This window comes from Oryctolagus cuniculus, chromosome 16, assembly GCF_051225735.1.
Source record: "Oryctolagus cuniculus isolate XC-2025 breed Fujian yellow rabbit chromosome 16, ASM5122573v1, whole genome shotgun sequence".
NCBI lineage: Eukaryota > Metazoa > Chordata > Mammalia > Lagomorpha > Leporidae > Oryctolagus > Oryctolagus cuniculus.
In genome coordinates, this window is record NC_142882.1 from 23,341,566 (window position 1) to 23,359,692 (window position 18,127).

At 63.3% G+C, this 18,127-nt stretch overlaps 1 protein-coding gene and 2 non-coding genes across 6 annotated transcripts; all 3 read left to right on the top strand.

Moving 5' to 3' along the window:
* Nucleotides 1-1,450: 1,450 nt before the first annotated feature.
* Nucleotides 1,451-18,049, top strand: TNPO2 (transportin 2). 4 transcript variants are annotated; one of them, XM_089315918.1, is made up of 26 exons: nucleotides 1,451-1,570; nucleotides 2,338-2,391; nucleotides 3,720-3,831; nucleotides 4,920-4,995; nucleotides 5,083-5,232; nucleotides 8,376-8,482; nucleotides 8,574-8,707; nucleotides 8,793-8,874; nucleotides 8,950-9,072; nucleotides 9,552-9,670; nucleotides 10,262-10,322; nucleotides 10,419-10,587; nucleotides 10,822-10,974; nucleotides 12,182-12,407; nucleotides 12,616-12,787; nucleotides 13,060-13,146; nucleotides 13,228-13,335; nucleotides 13,415-13,573; nucleotides 14,352-14,439; nucleotides 14,620-14,718; nucleotides 15,081-15,176; nucleotides 15,360-15,465; nucleotides 15,548-15,647; nucleotides 15,724-15,798; nucleotides 15,885-16,016; nucleotides 16,092-16,229. In XM_089315918.1, the coding sequence occupies exons 3-25, from the start codon at nucleotides 3,733-3,735 to the stop codon at nucleotides 15,990-15,992; spliced, it is 2,697 nt and encodes an 898-aa protein (XP_089172044.1). In that variant the 5' UTR covers nucleotides 1,451-1,570; nucleotides 2,338-2,391; nucleotides 3,720-3,732; the 3' UTR covers nucleotides 15,993-16,016; nucleotides 16,092-16,229. The 4 variants fall into 4 exon arrangements, with proteins under 4 accessions (XP_089172044.1, XP_051693815.1, XP_051693814.1 ...); XM_051837855.3 differs by lacking the exon at nucleotides 1,451-1,570 and having other exon boundaries at nucleotides 2,226-2,391; nucleotides 15,390-15,465; nucleotides 16,092-18,049; XM_051837854.3 differs by lacking the exon at nucleotides 1,451-1,570 and having other exon boundaries at nucleotides 2,226-2,391.
* On the top strand, nucleotides 12,460-12,529 carry LOC127488476 (small nucleolar RNA SNORD41). The gene has a single exon (XR_007916187.1). It is a non-coding gene; the product is annotated as a small nucleolar RNA SNORD41 (small nucleolar RNA).
* Nucleotides 14,475-14,549, top strand: LOC127488477 (small nucleolar RNA ZL2). Its single transcript, XR_007916188.1, has one exon. It is a non-coding gene; the product is annotated as a small nucleolar RNA ZL2 (small nucleolar RNA).
* Nucleotides 18,050-18,127: the final 78 nt, after the last annotated feature.

Sequence of the window (18,127 nt, forward strand, 5' to 3'; positions counted from 1 at the left end):
GGCTGGAGAGACTGTGTGTGTGTGTGTGTGTGTGTGTGTGTACACGCGTGTGTGCAATGGACAGCTACCTTCTCCCTGAAAGGCAGCAGCCAGCCCCTGGATCTTTAAAAAGCAACCAGCGAGCGAAGTAGGTCGGCCCTGCCCCAGCTCAGCCTCTATTTTAAAGTGTCAGGAGGAGCTGGAAGTGCAGGCGCCTCCCTTCACAGCCCTTAGCCGGCTCTGACCTGGGAACAAAATTCAGGTTTTGGTGAGTCACACAGCCCTGGCTCCAACACTATTTTGGTGCCTGTTAGGCTGTGTGATCTGGGATGAAAATTCATTTAGCCTTTCTGTGGCTCGGGTTCTTTATATATACATATATTTTTAAGTAATAGATGAAGGGGTGAAATACAGGGGCTTCTGGAGCAAGGACCACATGAACACGGCCGGCTTGAATCCTGGCTGATAAAACCATCATTGCTTTTCTGAGCGAGGGAGCCGCTCAGGCGGGGAGGGGAGCCCGTTGGTGTCCCATCTCAGAGTCACCCTTGGCACCAGTTTCTTTTTTGCACGGAGCACTTCTAACGGAAGCAGGCTGGTTTATGCATGGGGCTGTTGGAAATTGCACAATTTTTGGAAATCGCCCGATAGATAGCAGGTGCTTAAAAAAATAGGCGGCGGTTGGGGGAGGTTGGAGAGAGGAGGGGACGGGACCCTTGTCCCAATTCAAGCACTCAAATTCACACGCGGCTCTGCCCGGGCTCTCCCGAGGCTGGCCTCTGGGAAGAGGAAACAAGCATCACAAACTCACGCCTCCGAACTCGGTCCCCCATGGGGCTCCAATCTGGGGCAGCTCCCCTCCCCCGGCCCCGGCTGGACCACGAAGCTCCCACCGTTCCTGCCTCGCCCTCTGCCAACTCCGAAACCTAGTCCCCACCCCTCCCAATCCCACAAGTCTTGGTGGGGGCAGGGGTGGGAACTCCAGACGCCCCTCGCCCTTCCCCGCTCCCCACCCCCAATCCTTTCGAGTCCCAACCAGAGCCTCGAAGCGCGGCGACGGAGCCGCGTTGCACGACGGGATTTGTAGTTCCAGCGTCCACGCGGCGGGAAAGGGGACTCTGCGCACGCGCAGATGGCCACTTCGCGCACGTGCGTCTCCAAACCGGGTTCCCGTGCGGTCTGCTGTGGCTGCGGTTAGGAGTCCTTCCCGCTGCTCTTTTTTGGTTTGGCGGAGTGTTCCCGCACGCTGGGAGTTGGGCACCGGCCGGCCTTTCCCTGGCCTGGGACAGCCCCATAAGCAGTGTGCTCACGGGAAGTGGGCTGAGACACCTGTACCTCTCCTTCAAGGCTGGGGCAAAACCCGACCCCGGGCGTCGGCGCGTGCCTCCGGGCGGGGCTGAGCTCTCTTTAGGATGAGGACTTTGGTGCACTCAGTAACTATTGCTTTAGGGAGGGGCCGGATACAGTGGCAGGGTGGTCCCCAGCCTTTGCGGAGTAAAAAGTCACGTTTTTAAAGACCAGTTTCTGACTGGCCAGGTGATGCCTCACTTGAACTATCTCCAAGAGAACAGACTGTGCCGATACCCATTGGGTAAGTGGAGAAACCAAGGCTCCGAGTGGCAGGGCTGGGAGGAGAAGCGGGGCGGGGGGCTCCAGGGTCCCCAGCTCCTCCCCACTCCCTCAGATGGTGCAGGGGTCACGATTGATTTCTTTCTTCGTGACCTTGCCCTGCCCCGAGTCTCCTGGGCAAGGAACGTCACCTCCTCCCTGCTCGAGTTTAGTATTAGTTCATTTAAAATTTCAGGTCCTCGTGCTCATCTCTGATAAAGAACAGAATAAATAACAACTTGTGGCCGTGGCTTCGGTCCAGCTGTCTTCCCTTTGTCTAGGGTGCTAAGTCCTTAAAGCCTTTTCTGTACTCTGTTCCCAAGTGTCTGGCTAACGGGGTGGGAGGCACGGTTCTATTCTTAAAGAGGACGGGAGTGACAGAGGCGCAGCTTGCTGTGGCCGAGGGGTTCCCGGGTCCGTCACACAGCCAACCTCCCTGTGCGCCACCGAACTTCTGGCTCTTGCAAAAAGCACCAAGCCGGCTTGGCGTTGAGACGGCGAGGAAACGAGACGCTGGGAGGACCGAACGGCTAGAGAGGCCGCACCCGTTCTGTCACGTGACTCGCTCCTGACTGGGCCAAGTCTCGCCCGCGCTAGGTCACGTGCGCCGGCGGCTTCTTCCTATTGGCTGCGTTGTCCCAGTTTGAACGGAGTACGGAAGCCGCGCCGGTTCAGTGACGGCCGCGTTTTTTTTCTTTTTCTTTTTTTTTTTTTTAATTCCCTCTCTTTGGCTCCCTCCTTCCGCGCGAGTCTCTGGAGAAGCCGCATCGCAAGGCGCCGCTGCCGCCGTTGCCCGGGGCCGGGGTAAGTGGGCCTCCCTCCTAGCCGGACCCGCTCGGCCCACGCCCGAGTCTCCTCACGCCGGACTCCGGGCCTGCGCCGCGCGCGGCCCGAGCATCGGGGCCGCGCCTGACCGGGAGAGGCCGAGAACCCGGTTGGGCCCGATCCGCGAGGAATGGAGAACGGGCTGGGCGGGGGGTGGGGGGCACCGAGCCGAGCTCCGGGGGTGGGGGGGTGGGGCCTCGGAGCCGGGCCAGGTCGCGGTGCCGCGAGAAACGGGCCAGTGGGGGCGGGCTGGGGTCGGGCAGGAGGGGGATCCGCCTGGGAACTGCTGAGGGCCTGATCGGGGGACGTCGCGAGGATCGGGTGTGTGTAGGGGCTCGGTTGGGTCTCCCTGGGGGGAGGCCGCGTTGAAAGTTGCGGGGTGGGGGAGGAAGCTCGCCGGGCCCCGGGCGGGGAAGGGGCGGCCGGCCGGGTCCTAGAGGGGCTTTGCTGGGTCCGACGGCCGGGCGGCGCTGGGATCCGTTGAGGGGGCTGCTCGGGCGGGGGCGGGGGTCGGCCAGGCCTGATCCGGGAGTGGGGTGGTGGGGAAGCTGCTGCAGGACGGAGGGGGGCTTGGCCGAACTTGAATGGGATCCATCGGCGGGAGTTCACGCTGCCGACCGGGGCGGAGCGGGGTCGCTGGGGAGGATTTGGCCGGACCTGATTGGGGAAAGCGACAGGGACGCGTCCGGGGGGCTCCGCTCGCGGGCTGGGCTGGCTCTCTCGCAAGGGAGTGCTCCGGGGTTACCTGGCCAGGCCTGGAAAGGCGGCGGGCGCCTGGAGTCGGATAAGGAGTGGAGATGGGCAGGGGATCAGGGCCATTGGGGGCCAAGCTGGGCGGCTGGGATCTGGCCGAGCTTCGGGCCTTGATTTCGCGACAAGGGGACCTCTCCGGGGGCCGGGGCGCTCTCGCGGCCTGGGGCGGGGTCCGTGGACTTGGAGGCGGGTGGGCCCTCGCCCAGAGAGGGAGGTGCAACCCTTAGTGCCCGCAGCCGGGGGCGGCGGCGGCATGGGCCAACTTGGGATGAGGGCTCCACGCTGGGCCCCGCGAGGATCCACCGGGCTCCGCCGCCGCTGCCCGTGGCCCGCGTCCACATCCCCCCACCGGCGCTCCCGAGCCCGCGGCTGCGCGGCCTGGGATGGCGCAGCTGGCTGGGACCCTGCACTTGGGCGGGCATGGATCGGCGGCCTCCGCCTGTCCGCCGAGGGCGCTGCCGTGGTCATGCGGCCGCCGCCACCTCGGGGTCTCAACCCGGGCCTGTCAGCGAGCCCCAGAAGCCCAGCCTTGACCCTGGCCCCTACCCCCGCAGCTCGCCTTGCGCCATGGACTGGCAACCAGACGAGCAGGGCCTGCAGCAGGTCCTGCAGCTGCTCAAAGACTCGCAGTCGCCCAACACGGCCACGCAGCGCGTTGTGCAAGATGTATCCTTCCTGCCTTCTGGGGCTGGTGCAGCCGCACAGATGTCCACGGCCCCTGATGCGGGGCGCGCACGCGCGGGGCGGGGCAGACTCCCTAAACCCCAGACTTTGGGGCTTCAGAGCAGTAAGGGTCAGAGAAGGCTTGGGTCCCATTCCCTGAGTTGCAAGGGTTCCTTAGCCGGGTCATTGGAGCTACACCTACACCTGACTTTCAGGGAGTACTTAAACTTACCCTGTTAACTATTAATGAACGTAGGTGCTGTTACTGTACCCATTGTGCAGATGAGGAGACTGAGGCTTTGCCGCAGTAGCTGCTGGTAGTAGGCAGTGAGGCCAGGATGGGAATTCCAGCCCAGGTTGGGAGGGGAGCGGGGAAGGTAGGTCTGAGTGAGAGAGCGAGCCCCGAGCTGAGGTGGTACTTGGCTTTTCTTTTGCCTCTGGTCCAAAGTTCTTTCTGTGGTTGCTTAATAAATGAAAAAAAAAAAGTGATAGACATTGCAAACAGCTGCGAGTTGTGCTTGCACGTCTGGGTTCCGTTCTCTTTCTAGATGAAAACCCAGGCCTCACTGGAAAGCAGGCGAGGAGGGCAGGGAAGCCCCTGCTCCCGTCAGTCACACGGGGTCCTCACCTTTCCCAGGGGCACCAGGGAAGCAAAGGCATTGCAGCCTCCTCCCTGCTGGAGTTTTTAAAATAAGATTTATTTATTTGAAAAGCACAGAGAGAGAGAGAGAGAGGGATCGGGATCTTCTATCTGCTCAAATGGCTGCAACAGCCAAGGCTGGACCAGGCCAAAGCCTGGAGCCTGGAGCTCCATTGGGGTGTCCCAAGTGGGTGGCGGGGGGACCCAAGTCCCTGGGGCCATCTTCCGCTGCTTTTCCCAGGCGCAGTAGCAGGGAGCCGGGTCCTCGGGGGCGGCTGGGGCCGGTGTCCCAGGCAGTGGCTTCACCTGCCGTTCTACAGCTGCTGGGGTCCCACTGCTGTGCCATCTGGGCCTTAGGGGTGGCTATGGCGGCGAGTGTGCTCCACGGCCGGCTGGGGGGGGCATGGGGGGGGGAAGGCCCCTGTCTCCAAGCCCCTTAACCTCCCGCCAGAAACTCAAACAACTCAACCAGTTTCCCGACTTCAACAACTACCTGATCTTCGTCCTGACCCGACTCAAGTCTGAAGGTAGCATCCCCTGTGGTCCCCCCACCTTCCCGCCCCAGGCCCCGGGGAGGGGGTGCCTGATGACAGTGGACCCTCCCCCTCCCCCAGATGAGCCCACACGCTCCCTCAGCGGCCTCATCCTGAAGAACAATGTGAAAGCACACTACCAGAGCTTCCCGCCACCCGTGGCCGACTTCATCAAGCAAGAGTGCCTGAACAACATTGGTGATGCCTCCTCGCTCATCCGGGCCACCATCGGTGAGAGGGGCAGCTGGGCGGGGTGGGGAGGGCGGCCCCTGAGGCCCCCAGCCCCTCACTCCCGACGCCAGGGAAGAGGAGCAGGCGGGACTCGAACCACTATCCATAAGGGATGCTAGTGCCGCAGATGGAGGCTTAGTCCATTATGCCGCAGCGCCAGCCCCACCGAAGCCATTTTATCTTAGGATTTTCACTCCTGCTGAATACCAACCCTATTTGTTAGCAATTTTACATGTGAAATCTCCATGGATTTTTAAATAAAGATTTATTTTACTTATTTGGAAGGCAGAGTTACAGAGAGAGAGAGAGAGAGAGAGAGAGAGAGAGAGAGAGAGAGAGATTGAGATTCCATCCATTGGGTCGCTCCCCAAATGGCCACAACAGCTAGGGCTGGTCCAGGCCAGGAGCCAGGAGCTTCTTCTGGGTATCTCACGAGGGTGCAGGGCTTGGGCCATCCTCTGCTGCTTTCCCAGGCCCTTAGGGAGCTGGATTGGAAGTAGAGCATCTGGGACTCGAACCTGTGCCCATATGTGATGTCGGCACTGCAGGCGGCAGCTTTACCCCCCATGCCATAGCGCCAACCTAAATCTCCATCAATTTGAAAAGATGACTATTTTTTTAATGATTATTTATTTTAATTTACCGAAAGACAGATAAACAGAGAAAAAGAGGCAGAGACAGATCTTTCAGGTGCTGGTTCCCTACCCCAGTGCCCACAACAGCCAGGGATAGGTGAAGCTGAAATCAGGCGCCTTGGCGCTCCATCCAGGTCTCCCTGGTGGGTGGCAGCGGCCGAAGCCCTTGGGCTGTCTTTTGCTGCCTTCCCAGGTGCATTAGCAGGGAGCTGACTGGGAAGCGGAGGCGCCTGGACTTGAACCAGCTCTCCAATGTGGGATGCTGGTAGCACAGGTGGCAGCCCAGCCCACTGTGCCCCAGTGCCCACCTCTAAAAGGCTGCTTTTGAAAGGAGACTAGGGGGCCGGTGCTGTGGCGTAGCGGGTAAACTGCTGCCTGAAGTGTTGGCATCCCAAATGGGCGCCGGTTCTAGTCCTGGCTGCTCCACTTCTGATCCAGCTCTCTGCTATGGCCTGGGAAAGTAGTAGAAGATGGCCCAAGTGTTTGGGTCCCTGCACCCGTGTGGGAGACCTCAAAGAAGCTTGTGGCTCCTGGCCTTGGATCAGCCCCGTTCCACCCGTTGCAGCCATCTGGGGAGTGAACCAGCATATATAGGACCTCTCTCTGTAGCTCTGCCTTTCAAATAAATAAATCTTAAAAAAAAACAATAGGCCGGCACCGCGGCTCAATAGGCTAATCCTCCGCCTGCGGCGCCGGCACACCGGGTTCTAGTCCTGGTCGGGGTGCCGGATTCTGTCCTGGTTGCCCCTCTTCCAGTCCAGCTCTCTGCTGTGGCCCAGAAGTGCAGTGGAGGATGGCCCAAGTGCTTGGGCCTTGCACCCCATGTGAGACCAGGAGAAGCGCCTGGCTCCTGGCTTTGGATCAGTGCCGTGCGCCGGCCGCAGTGTGCTGGCTGTGGCGGCCATTGGGGGGTGAACCAACGGACAAGGAAGTCCTTTCTCTCTGTCTCTCTCTCACTGTCCACTCTGCCTGTCCAAACACACACACACACACACACACACACACACACACAATAAAGATTACATAGAACCGTTTTAAATGGAAAGACAGGCTTACTTGCTCTCGAGGGAACATAACCTTAAAATAAATGCAGTAAGACAAAAATAGTCTTAAATTGGAGCCAGACCCTGGGGCTGGCTGTGTGGCCTGCTGACTCGGTTGGAGTGTCTCCTAGCCCCAGCAGTGCCCAGTCTGAGGCTGGTGGAAGAATCTAGACTTCGTGAGCTCCGAGGCTGGTCGGATCCCACTTCTACAAGTACCAAGTGCATGGATGCAACCATCCCTGGGTTGACAGTGTATCAGAGCGCCGGTTCAGGCTTCGGCTCTTCTGCTTCCGGTCCAGCTCCCTGCGAGTGCACCTGGGAAAGCAGCAGGCGATGGCCCAAGTAGAGTATCTGAGCCCTGGCCACTCATGAGATAAGCCCGAATGGAGTGCCAGGCTCCTGGCCTCGGCCTCTCCCTGCACTGGCTGTTGGCGACCAGTGGCAAGGGTGGGGTGGGGGCAGAAGCCAGGAGCTTGGAATTCAGTCCTGGTCTCCCATATAGGTGGCAGGTGCCCCGTCACCTGGAGTGTGGTGTGGTGTGGTGTGGTGTGTGTGTGTGTGTGTGTGTGTGTGTGTTTAACCTCAGTGGGGTTAGTACTGAGGTGCAGAGGTTGGATGATAGGGCTAAGAGGACTGGACCTAGACCTTGGCGGGGTCAGGGAGTGGGCAGGTGGGTGGCTGCTGAGCTGGCCACAGGGTCCCCAGCCACAGTGGCAGCTTTCTGCACCTGTTTTTGAGGCAGGGTCAAGGTTATCTGAGCATTGGCTCTGGCCGCCTCCCCCTCTGGGCAACACTGCCACCTAGTGGCACCACACGCTGGGTGGCACAGCTCTCACGTTTCAGATTCCTGGGGCGTTTGGGTTCCTAAATGATAGGACAGGTTGTATATATCCATGACACCCTGTGTTGCCCCCCCCCCCCACCTGCCTGCTCCTACCTCCTCTCACACACACACCCCCACTGCATTTCCCACTGGCCCCTTGCCCATGTGGGAGCACACCAGGCCGCCCTGCCCCTGGGCCTTTGCACTGGCAGATCCTCCTCCCTAGTTGCTGGTCCCCCAGGTGCCCGGATGTCTCCTCCTTCACCTTCTTCACTTCTCACAGATGTCACCTGCTCGTGGCTTGTCTGGGCCGCCCAGTGTGAAACTGCTGCCCCCTCCCCCCAGCTGTTGCCATCTTTGCCGCTGTTTCCTCCCTCAGTCCTGGGTACGGGGCCTCCCACCCCTGTGGCTGGAGCCGGAGCCCGGTGCCTCCCTCTAAGGGCAGGAGGGGCCGGCTGGGGCCAGGCCGTACAACAGAAGGCTCAAAGGCTGTTTGCTGAGTCACCGGGTGCTACTGTGCCCACCTCCGAAGGGGTGTGTGTGTGTGCGCGTGCGCAGAGACAGCAGTGAGCAGGCGCCCCGTGGTGAGGGGCAGCCTGGCCCACTACAGGCACGAGCCTCCTTGTCCCGCCGTCCCCCCAGGCATTCTCATCACCACCATCGCTTCCAAGGGTGAGCTGCAGATGTGGCCGGAGCTGCTCCCCCAGCTCTGCAACCTGCTCAACTCGGAGGATTATAACACCTGCGAGGTAGGACCGGGAGCCGCGTGGGAGCAGGCTGGGGCTGGGTGCACCACGCCCACCTCTCCCTCTCCTTGCCTCTCTGCTCCTGTCTGCCCAGGGAGCCTTCGGGGCCCTGCAGAAGATCTGCGAGGACTCCTCGGAGCTTCTGGACAGCGATGCCCTGAACAGGCCCCTCAACATCATGATCCCCAAGTTCCTGCAGTTCTTCAAGCACTGCAGCCCCAAGATCCGGTGGGAGCGGCGCCCAGGGCTGGGGGCGGCCGGGGGCGGCTGGGGGCGGCCGGGGCGGGGGTGACCTGGCGCTGCCCCTCCCCAGGTCCCACGCCATCGCCTGCGTCAACCAGTTCATCATGGACCGGGCCCAGGCGCTGATGGACAACATCGACACGTTCATAGAGGTAGGCGGGCCCCCGGCCTGGGGGCTGGCCGGGCAGGGGAGGCCGAGGCCGCTGACCCTGACCTTGCCCGAGCAGCACCTGTTCGCCCTGGCCGTGGACGACGACCCCGAGGTGCGGAAGAACGTGTGCCGCGCGCTGGTGATGCTGCTGGAGGTGCGCATCGACCGGCTCATCCCCCACATGCACAGCATCATCCAGGTGAGCGCGCAGGCGCAGGCGCAGGCAGGGGGCGGGGCGGGCAGGGGGCGGGGCGGGGCGGGGCGGGGACCGGCTCCTCCCCCACGTGCACAGCATCATCCAGGTGAGCGCGCAGGCGCAGGCGCAGGCAGGGGGCGGGGCGGGGCATGGGGCGGGGCGGGGCGGGGACCGGCTCCTCCCCCACGTGCACAGCATCATCCAGGTGAGCGCGCAGGCGCAGGCAGGGGGCGGGGCGGGGCTGGGCGGGGCGTGGTGGGGACCGGCTCCTCCCCCACGTGCACAGCATCATCCAGGTGAGCGCGCAGGCGCAGGCGCAGGCAGGGGGCGGGGCGGGGCGGGGCATGGCAGGACGGCCTCATCCCCCGCCTGCACAGCATCATCCAGGTGAGCGCGCAGGCGCAGGCAGGGGGTGGGGCGGGGCGGGGCATGGTGGGTGGGGGCGGGGCGGCCCGCGCCTCAGCCGCTCCCCTGTGCCCCAGTACATGCTGCAGAGGACCCAGGACCACGACGAGAACGTGGCCCTCGAGGCCTGTGAGTTCTGGCTGACTCTGGCCGAGCAGCCCATCTGCAAGGAAGTCCTGGCCTCCCACCTGGTGCAGTGAGTACCGCCCCACCCTGGCCTCTAGGCCGCAGTCCTTTTGGAATCCCGGGTCCCTTTAGGTCTTTGGGTATTTACTCTCGCAGCCATGACTAGGGCAGCTCGAGTGAGTTCATAAAGAGTACTTGGCGGCTGCTCGGCAGGACAAGCTGAGAAATGTGTGACAGAGGCTTCAGGTGTGGCTGGATCCAGGTGCTCAGGGCATCTGAGTGGCCCGTTGCCTGCCTCCAGCCCCGGAGCCCCCATGTGAGCAGTTGTCTCTTGAGTGGTGTCTCCTTGATTAGAGGCAGGGAGGGGTGGGGGCCGGCCGGCAGCTCTGGCAGAGCAGGTGGGAAAGTTCTCTGAGAATCTCCGTTGTGTCGGCCCCGCCGCCTGGCCCCACGTCAGCTCCTGCCTCAGCCTGTGCCAGGGCCGGGCACAGTTCCCAGGGTTTTCAGGTGGATTCTGGGGTCTGAGGGTGGCTAGGCCCGGGTCAGGAGCAGCCATCCTGCTGGGACCCTTCCCTCTGGGTGAGGGTCAGCAGTGCCTGTGGGCCCAGCTCCATCCGCGGGGCCTCCGGCATCCTGGTGTACAGCCCCCCCCCCCCCATAGGCTGATCCCTATCCTGGTCAACGGGATGAAGTACTCGGAAATCGACATCATCCTGCTCAAGGTTAGGGGCGGGGCTTGTGTGGCAGGGCTGGCCGGTGGGCTGGGGTGTGGTGGGCAGCAGGTGCTCAGCCGTGCACCGCCCCCGCCTGGCACCCAGGGGGATGTGGAGGAAGACGAGGCGGTGCCGGACAGTGAGCAGGACATCAAGCCGCGCTTCCACAAGTCGCGCACCGTGACGCTGCCCCACGAGGCCGAGCGGCCTGACAGCTCCGAGGACGCGGATGACGACGACGACGATGATGACGCTCTGTCCGACTGGAATCTGAGTGGGTGCTTGGCGGAGAGGCGTGGTCGGGGCGGGGTGGGCTCTGGGCCCCGCCTCCAGAAATGATCAGAACATTGCAGAGCTCCTGATTGGACTCTTGAGTGCTTGGCCTGGCGGGGGGGGCTGAGCTCTGGGCCCCACCCAGAGCTTGGCCTGGCTGGGGTGGGGCTGTGGGGGCCAGTCGCCTGTGCCGTGGCCTCTCTCTCTGAGCCTGTTTCTCCCCACGCCCACCCAGGGAAGTGCTCCGCGGCGGCGCTGGACGTTCTCGCCAACGTCTTCCGGGAGGAGCTGCTGCCCCACCTCCTGCCCCTGCTCAAAGGCCTCCTCTTCCACCCGGAGTGGGTGGTCAAGGAGTCGGGCATCCTGGTGCTGGGCGCCATCGCCGAGGGTGAGTCCTGCAGCTGCCTGCCCCACCGCGTTGGCTTCCGGGCCTGAAAAGGAGCCCCTGAGCCCCCAAATGCCAGCCCTGCCCGTCATCCTCACGGGCAGGGCATCCCATGATGCTTTAAGCAGATGACAGCAGCCACAGGGTGAGTCCGCTTCCGGACCTGCCCATCCCTGCAGTCCCCACCTGTGTAGATAGAGACGGTGACATCACTTCCCCTGCCGCCACCCAGGGTGCACCTGCTCAGATGCGAGTGCTCGGCGGCTTAACCCCTCGTGGGCCGGCACCTGGCCCTGGTTACAGAATCCTGTAGCGCTGATGAGACACTCACCTTGACCGACAGGACGGCTGGTAACAGGCGTCCCCTGGGATCGCCTGTCTCTAACCTGCCCTGAAGTTGCAGACACGCCCCAGAGACCCTCAGTCTGGAGGGTTGATTTATGTTCACTTCACTTGAAAGGCACAGAGACAAAGAGGGCCTCTTCCCATTGGTTCACTCCCCAAATGCCCCCAACAGCTAGGCCTGGGCCCGGTCAACACCAAGGAGCCTGGAACTCCATCCAGGTCTCGCACCTGAGCACTTGAGCCCTCACCACTGCCTCCCAGGGTTTGCAGGAGCAGAGGAGGAGGAGTAAATCTTGTGATACGGGATGTAAGACTCCCCAGAGGACTGCAACAGCCAGGGCTGAGCACGTGGGCCGTCGTCTACTGCCTCTCAGGGAGCAGGCTCAGAAGTGGAGTGGCCAGGTTTAGAACCCATGCCCATCTGGTATGTGGCAGAGGCTTAGCCTACTGCGCCACAGTGCCAGCCCTGTCATTAATGACTTTTAAAAGGAAAAGAGATGGAGAAAAAGAAATCCACCAACTATCTCAGCAGAGCTCGAGTTGAGAGCAGCTTCCCATCCCTCTGGGCTGCTTCTTCCTCACTGTGCAGCCTGCAAGACTTTGGTTTATTTATTTGAAAGGCAGAAAGGTTCACTCCTAAATGCCTGTTAGGACCAGACCTGGGCCAGGCCAAGGCCAAGAGAGTGAGACTCCAGCCGGGCCTTGCCCATGTCTTTGCGCTGCCACCTGCTGCCCCCCAGGCTGCCTGTGTCAGGCGGGGCACATCCTTCCCCGTGCTCGAGGCCCGCTGGGGCTGGGCTGGGGCGCTGTCTGGCCCCGGACGCCCTAGCTGAGCTGCCCACCCCCTGTCTCCCGCCGGCCGCAGGCTGCATGCAGGGCATGGTGCCCTACCTGCCCGAGCTGATCCCGCACCTCATCCAGTGCCTGTCGGACAAGAAGGCTCTGGTCCGCTCCATCGCCTGCTGGACGCTGAGCCGCTATGCACACTGGGTGGTCAGCCAGCCTCCCGACATGCACCTCAAACCTCTGATGACCGAGCTGCTGCAGCGCATCCTGGACGGCAATAAGAGGGTGCAGGAGGCAGCGTGCAGGTGATCCTTGACCCCTGACCCGAAAGCCCTCCCCTCCCCCCCAGCTGCTCTCCGGGATATGATGACACCTGTGACTGCTGACATGGCCCTGATGGTTCTTGTATTCGTACTGGCTGATCCCAAGTGCGCATCCCCTGGTGGCCCCCCTGGCCCAGTGCCACCTGCTGGGCCCCACTAAAGACCCTTGCCCTACCCTGTCCACCACCAGTGCCTTCGCCACCCTGGAGGAGGAGGCCTGCACAGAGCTGGTGCCCTACCTCAGCTACATCCTGGACACCCTTGTCTTCGCCTTCGGCAAGTACCAGCACAAGAACTTGCTCATCCTCTACGACGCCATCGGCACCCTGGCTGACTCTGTGGGCCACCACCTCAACCAGCCGGTGAGACGCCACGGGGTGACCCTGCCATTCCCGGCCCAGGCCAGGCATAGGGCCGTGTGAGCGCGGCAAGCAGACAGGCGCCCGGCCCCGCCCTTGCCCTGCTCCCTGTCTAGCAGTGGGAGAGACGTTTATGAGACAGTGTTTAGGTAAGTGCTGTGTTGGGGGTGGTCCTTAGCCACAGCAGTGACCCCAGACCTCATCTGTCAAGTCACCAGGTGCCCCTGCCAGCCAGGGTGCCCCAACTTCCTGCCCCCCTCCCCGTCCCTGGCCAGGAGTACATCCAGAAGCTGATGCCGCCACTGATCCAGAAGTGGAATGAGCTCAAGGACGAGGACAAGGACCTCTTCCCGCTGCTGGAGGTGAGCGGGGCTCCAGGCCTCCCCGCAGCCCTCCCCCTCTCCCCACCCCCGGCCCCAGTCAACGAACCTCCTCCCTGCCAGTGCCTGTCCTCGGTGGCCACCGCCCTGCAGAACGGCTTCCTGCCCTACTGCGAGCCCGTGTACCAGCGCTGCGTCACCCTGGTGCAGAAGACCCTGGCCCAGGCTATGGTGAGCGCCCCTGCCCCCCACTCCCCACCCCATTATGGCCGGTGCGGTGCCCTGACCCCGCCTGCCCCCCCGTGTCCAGATGTACACCCAGCACCCGGAGCAATACGAGGCCCCTGACAAGGACTTCATGATCGTGGCGCTGGACCTGCTCAGCGGCCTGGCCGAGGGCCTGGGCGGCCATGTGGAGCAGCTGGTGGCCCGCAGCAACATCATGACCCTGCTCTTCCAGTGTATGCAGGTGGGTGGGGCGCTGGGGACAGGGCCGAGTCCCGGCCGCCGCAGTGGTCCCCACCGAGGGGGTGGGCATGCACGTGTGGGGGTGGCCCACAAGATGGGGAATAGTCTCATTCCCGAAGCAGCTCGCGCTGGAAATGCGCGGTAATGCGCTCTTGTGGATCCCTCCCCTCGCCCCAGTACCAGAATCCGTGCGTGCTCCAGGGTGCTCTGTACCAGGGCGTGGGGTTTGCACGGGGCTGGGCAATCGTGCAGACCCGAAGCCACCTCTGGAGAACGTAGTGTTGCTGTGGATTTCTTCACCTCAGCGGCCATCCTAGCATGACCTTTTCACCTCCTCCCACAACACAGAACATGGTCAGCCGCTGTCAGACCATGTTGTTTCCAGAGTCATGAAATGGCAGAATCCATGGCGTGTTCAGGACGGAACAGATAGACACAGGGAGACAGACTCGTCTCCCCTCCGTTGGGTCACTCCCCAGAGGCCCACGATGGCCTGGGCTGTGTGCCCAGGTCTGCCCATGTCCCTGAGCGCTCACTGCTGCCTCCCAGGGTGTGCATTCGCAGGGAGCTGGGCATCTTAACTTGCATCGCAGCCCCTTCCAGTGTTTTTGGGCTGTGCTGAACCTGTGCCAACTGGGAGCCAACTTGTCTGTCAGACAGGAGCAGGGCCCTCGGCAAAGTCTGAGCCGGGAGCCTGCGTGCTGGGCGGGGTCAGGACGGGGGGCAGGCACTGTGCCCCCGCAGCTGCCTGTCACACTGACCCCAGTCCAACCCCTCAGGACTCCATGCCCGAGGTCCGACAGAGCTCCTTTGCCCTCCTGGGAGACCTCACCAAAGCCTGCTTCATCCACGTCAAGCCCTGTATCGGTACAGTACCCACCGTGGCCCCCGCCCCCGGCCCCAGCCTCCCGTGATGCAGAAATGCCCTGGGATGACCATGACCTGCCGGGTTGTATTCGTACTGTCTGACGGAGGCCTGCCTGGCCAGGCCCCGGGGCGCCCCCTGGCGGCTGTCTTGCTCAGCACCCCCGTTTCTCTCCCCACCAGCTGAGTTCATGCCCATCCTGGGCACCAACCTGAACCCCGAGTTCATCTCCGTCTGCAACAATGCCACGTGGGCCATTGGCGAGATATGCATGCAGATGGGTAAGGGCTTCTCCCCATTGGTTCTTCCTGGCTTGGGGCGGGGCAGGAGCTGGTTCTGACTGGCAGCTGGCCCTGAGGGCCACCCTCTGAGTTTTTTCCTCAGGGGCAGAGCCAATAAAAAAAAAAGCTGAGAGGCTGTTTGATTGGCTTCTCCAAAGAGGCAGGGCCAGAGGGCTGTTCTGATGGGACCTGCTCATGCTACTGGCTGAAAGGCCCACTGGGATTGGTTGGGTGGCTTTGGGTGCTTTCCCAGGGGGTGGGGACTCCAGAGTAGTGTCTGGTGTTTTGGGAGGAGGGGCACAGCCCGCTGGGGTTGGTGAGCTGGGAGGGGGGGAGTGGGCTGTGACAGGCGGGGCCCCCAGGCGCCGAGATGCAGCCCTACGTGCAGATGGTCCTCAACAACCTGGTGGAGATCATCAACCGGCCCAACACGCCCAAGACGCTGCTGGAGAACACAGGTGCGCAGGCCCGGGCTGGCGGGGCGGGGCGGGGCGCCCCGCGAAGAGCCCCGCGTGGGGCTGGGAGAGCTCGGGGTGCGGGCTGGCCGCAGGAGCCACTCCCTTGGGGCCCATGGGGCGGGGCTCGGGGCCTCGTACCAGAGGCCCCGCCACGTACCGTCCCGGGGCCACTCGGGGTTGCAGGTCGCCTGACGAGCCCCTCTGCCATTCCAGCCATCACCATCGGCCGCCTGGGCTACGTGTGCCCGCAGGAGGTGGCGCCCATGCTGCAGCAGTTCATCCGGCCCTGGTGTGTGCCTGCCGCGGGGTGGGCGGGGCCTCCCAGCAAGCCCCGCCTCCTCCCCCTTGCTCACCTGGCCGCCTTCCCGCAGGTGCACCTCCCTGAGGAACATCCGGGACAATGAGGAGAAGGACTCGGCCTTCCGCGGCATCTGCGTGATGATCGGCGTGAACCCCGGCGGCGTGGTGCAGGTCGGGACAGCCGGGGCTGCGCGGGCGGCGGGGCGGGGCCCGGGCGGCCCCTCACCTGGGCCCCCTCGCGTTCTAGGACTTTATTTTCTTCTGCGACGCTGTAGCCTCCTGGGTGAGCCCGAAGGACGACCTCCGGGACATGTTTTATAAGGTGAGGAGGCCCCGGGGGGCCAGGCGGGGCTGGGAGGGGCGGGGGGACCCGCCTCTCACCCCCTCCCCGCTCCCTGCTCCCCGCAGATTCTCCACGGCTTCAAAGACCAAGTCGGCGAGGAGAACTGGCAGCAGTTCTCGGAGCAGTTCCCGCCGCTGCTCAAGGAGAGGCTGGCGGCCTTCTACGGCGTCTAGGCGGCCGGGGGGGGACTTCGCCAGGTGAGCGGGTGGCCCTGGCTGGCGGGGGCCCGGTGCGGGGGGACCCGGGCCCTGACCCTCGGCCTCTGCCCGCAGGTTTCTGTCTGCGTCATCTTCGTCAGAGGGATTGCGGGGGAGCGCGCTGCGTCCGGAGTCGCTGAGCCCTTGGTCGGAGGGGGGTTGGGGAGGAGTGAGCGGGACCCAAATCCAGATGCCGCCTTCCCTGTCGGGTCACCTGCCCGGCCACTGTGGGGGGGCAGGGGGAGGGGCCTCCACGCTCAGCCTACAAAACGGGGAGGGGGGTGGGGCTTGATGGCGGGCGAGAGGGAGGGTACCCCCGACCTCTAAAACCTGGGGTCGTCTCAGGCAGTCCGCTGGGCCAACCACGAGGGCGGGAGAAACCCACAGGGCCGGCCGAATCCGGCCTGGGAGGCGGCGAGGAGGGGGCGGCAGGCGGGGAGGGAGGGGTCCGCGCGACCCCAGCCGCGCGACCCCAGCCGGCCGGGTGGGCCGCCGCCCTGCTCCCCGCCTGCATGGAGACTAGTTAGTGAACCCCTGAGTTAACCCGTAAGGCCTTCCGTGTAACCTGCATCTAGAGTTTAAGAAGCTTCTGCTGTTTTTGCCGGAACCGGCGGTGACTGGGGAGGGCTGGGTGGGTTGTGGGGGGGTGGGGCGCCGGGCCTCGGCCGGGACCCCCGGAGGGGGCCGGGGGTGGGGTGGGGAGGAGGGCGGCCGCCTGGGGCCGCCCTTGTCAGCACGTGCACGCTTTGGACCTGCCCCGCACACTTCCTGCGGCAGCCCTGGCCCATGGGTCTCCCTGTCCTTGTTCCCGGTCCCCACCCGGCCAGCTGGGGCCGCGGAGGGGGGCTGGCCTCGGGCCCCCTCTCTCCCTCCCCTGTGCCCCAGCGCAGCGCCCTTGGAAGAGCTGCGGGGGGCGGAACACGAGCCAGAGCACCGGCACCTGGACACCCCCGCGTGTTGCTGCGGCGTCCCACTGATGGCGATGGCAACAGGAAGGAGACCCTGGGGGCGGCAGGAGGGGACGGGGGCGTGTCCCCCAGCCCCCCAAGTTACACACTTGCTTGGTGGCTCTGGGACTTCTGACCCACTGAAGTGCCCAGCGCGCCCCGTGCGCTCCCCGGCCCAGACTGCTGGGACTGGCTGGGGAGGTGGGCTGCGGCCCCGGGGGCGGGGCTCCTGGCGGGGGCCCCCGTGGGCCCGGAGGGGGGCCAGCAGCACCCCCCTTCTGGGTGTCCCCACCCTTTATTTTCTTTTTTCTTTTCCCCTTGCCTACTTTCTATTTCTCTGGGGGCTTCTGATCTGGAGTTTGGCGGGAGTCCTGCAGCATCCATTCCTGCCGGGGGCCCTGGACCCCCGCCCCGCCCCGCCCCGCCCCGCGCTCTTCTCCGCCAGGTCAGGCCCCGTCTCCACCCGCTAGGGGGCGCTCAGTGCACATTCCGTAACGCAGGTGTCTCCTCCCCCGCTCCCTGCGAAGCTCCAGCGGGTCTCTGGAAAGCCATTTGTCAATTTTTTTTTTCTTTTTCAAAACTACCGTTTAATTTCCTGGTAATTCCAGTTCTTTCGGAGCGACCTCCGCTGGGTTTTGGGGTGTGCGGATGGATTGGCCGTCTGTTGAGATTGGTACCAAAAAAAAAAACCACCCTCGCTGCCCACGACGGGGGAGGGGCACTCCAACTACCTTCAGAGAAGGGGAGCCTGGTTCTTCTAGTTCCTTTTTTTTTTTTTTTTTTTTTAAAGAAAGCTATTTAATTTTTTTAATTTATTTTTAGTTGGTTTTTGCACAACGAAGTTTCAGCTTCTCAACCTTCTTCCCTGCCCAGGGCTGTGGACCCAACAACACTGGCCTCGATCCGCAGTCTCCCCCCGCCCCACCCCGGTCCTCGCGCCCCCTTCCCTCGTCGCCCTCTCCCCACTGCGGGCTCCCGGGTCTGTCCATTTGTTACCGTGCTGTGCTGGGGACTGGCGCCGAGGTGGCGTTGAGATTCCACTTGTGTAGAACTTTGTTGAGTAAAAAAGATCAGTTTCTTGTGAAACCTTGGTCTCCGGCCTCCCGTGTCCTTGGTTTGGTGGGGGGTGGCGGGGCCGGGCGGGGCGTGCTGGAACATTCTAGA

What these genes read in the sequence shown, in the direction of transcription:
- TNPO2 (XM_089315918.1), top strand. Translation starts at nt 3,733, where the DNA reads ATGGACTGGCAACCAGACGAGCAGGGCCTGCAGCAGGTCCTGCAGCTG. An exon ending in GCTCATCCGGGCCACCATCG is followed by an intron (nt 5,233 to 8,375) that starts GTGAGAGGGGCA and finishes CCGTCCCCCCAG; the next exon opens with GCATTCTCATCACCACCATC. An exon ending in ACATGCACAGCATCATCCAG is followed by an intron (nt 9,073 to 9,551) that starts GTGAGCGCGCAG and finishes CCTGTGCCCCAG; the next exon opens with TACATGCTGCAGAGGACCCA.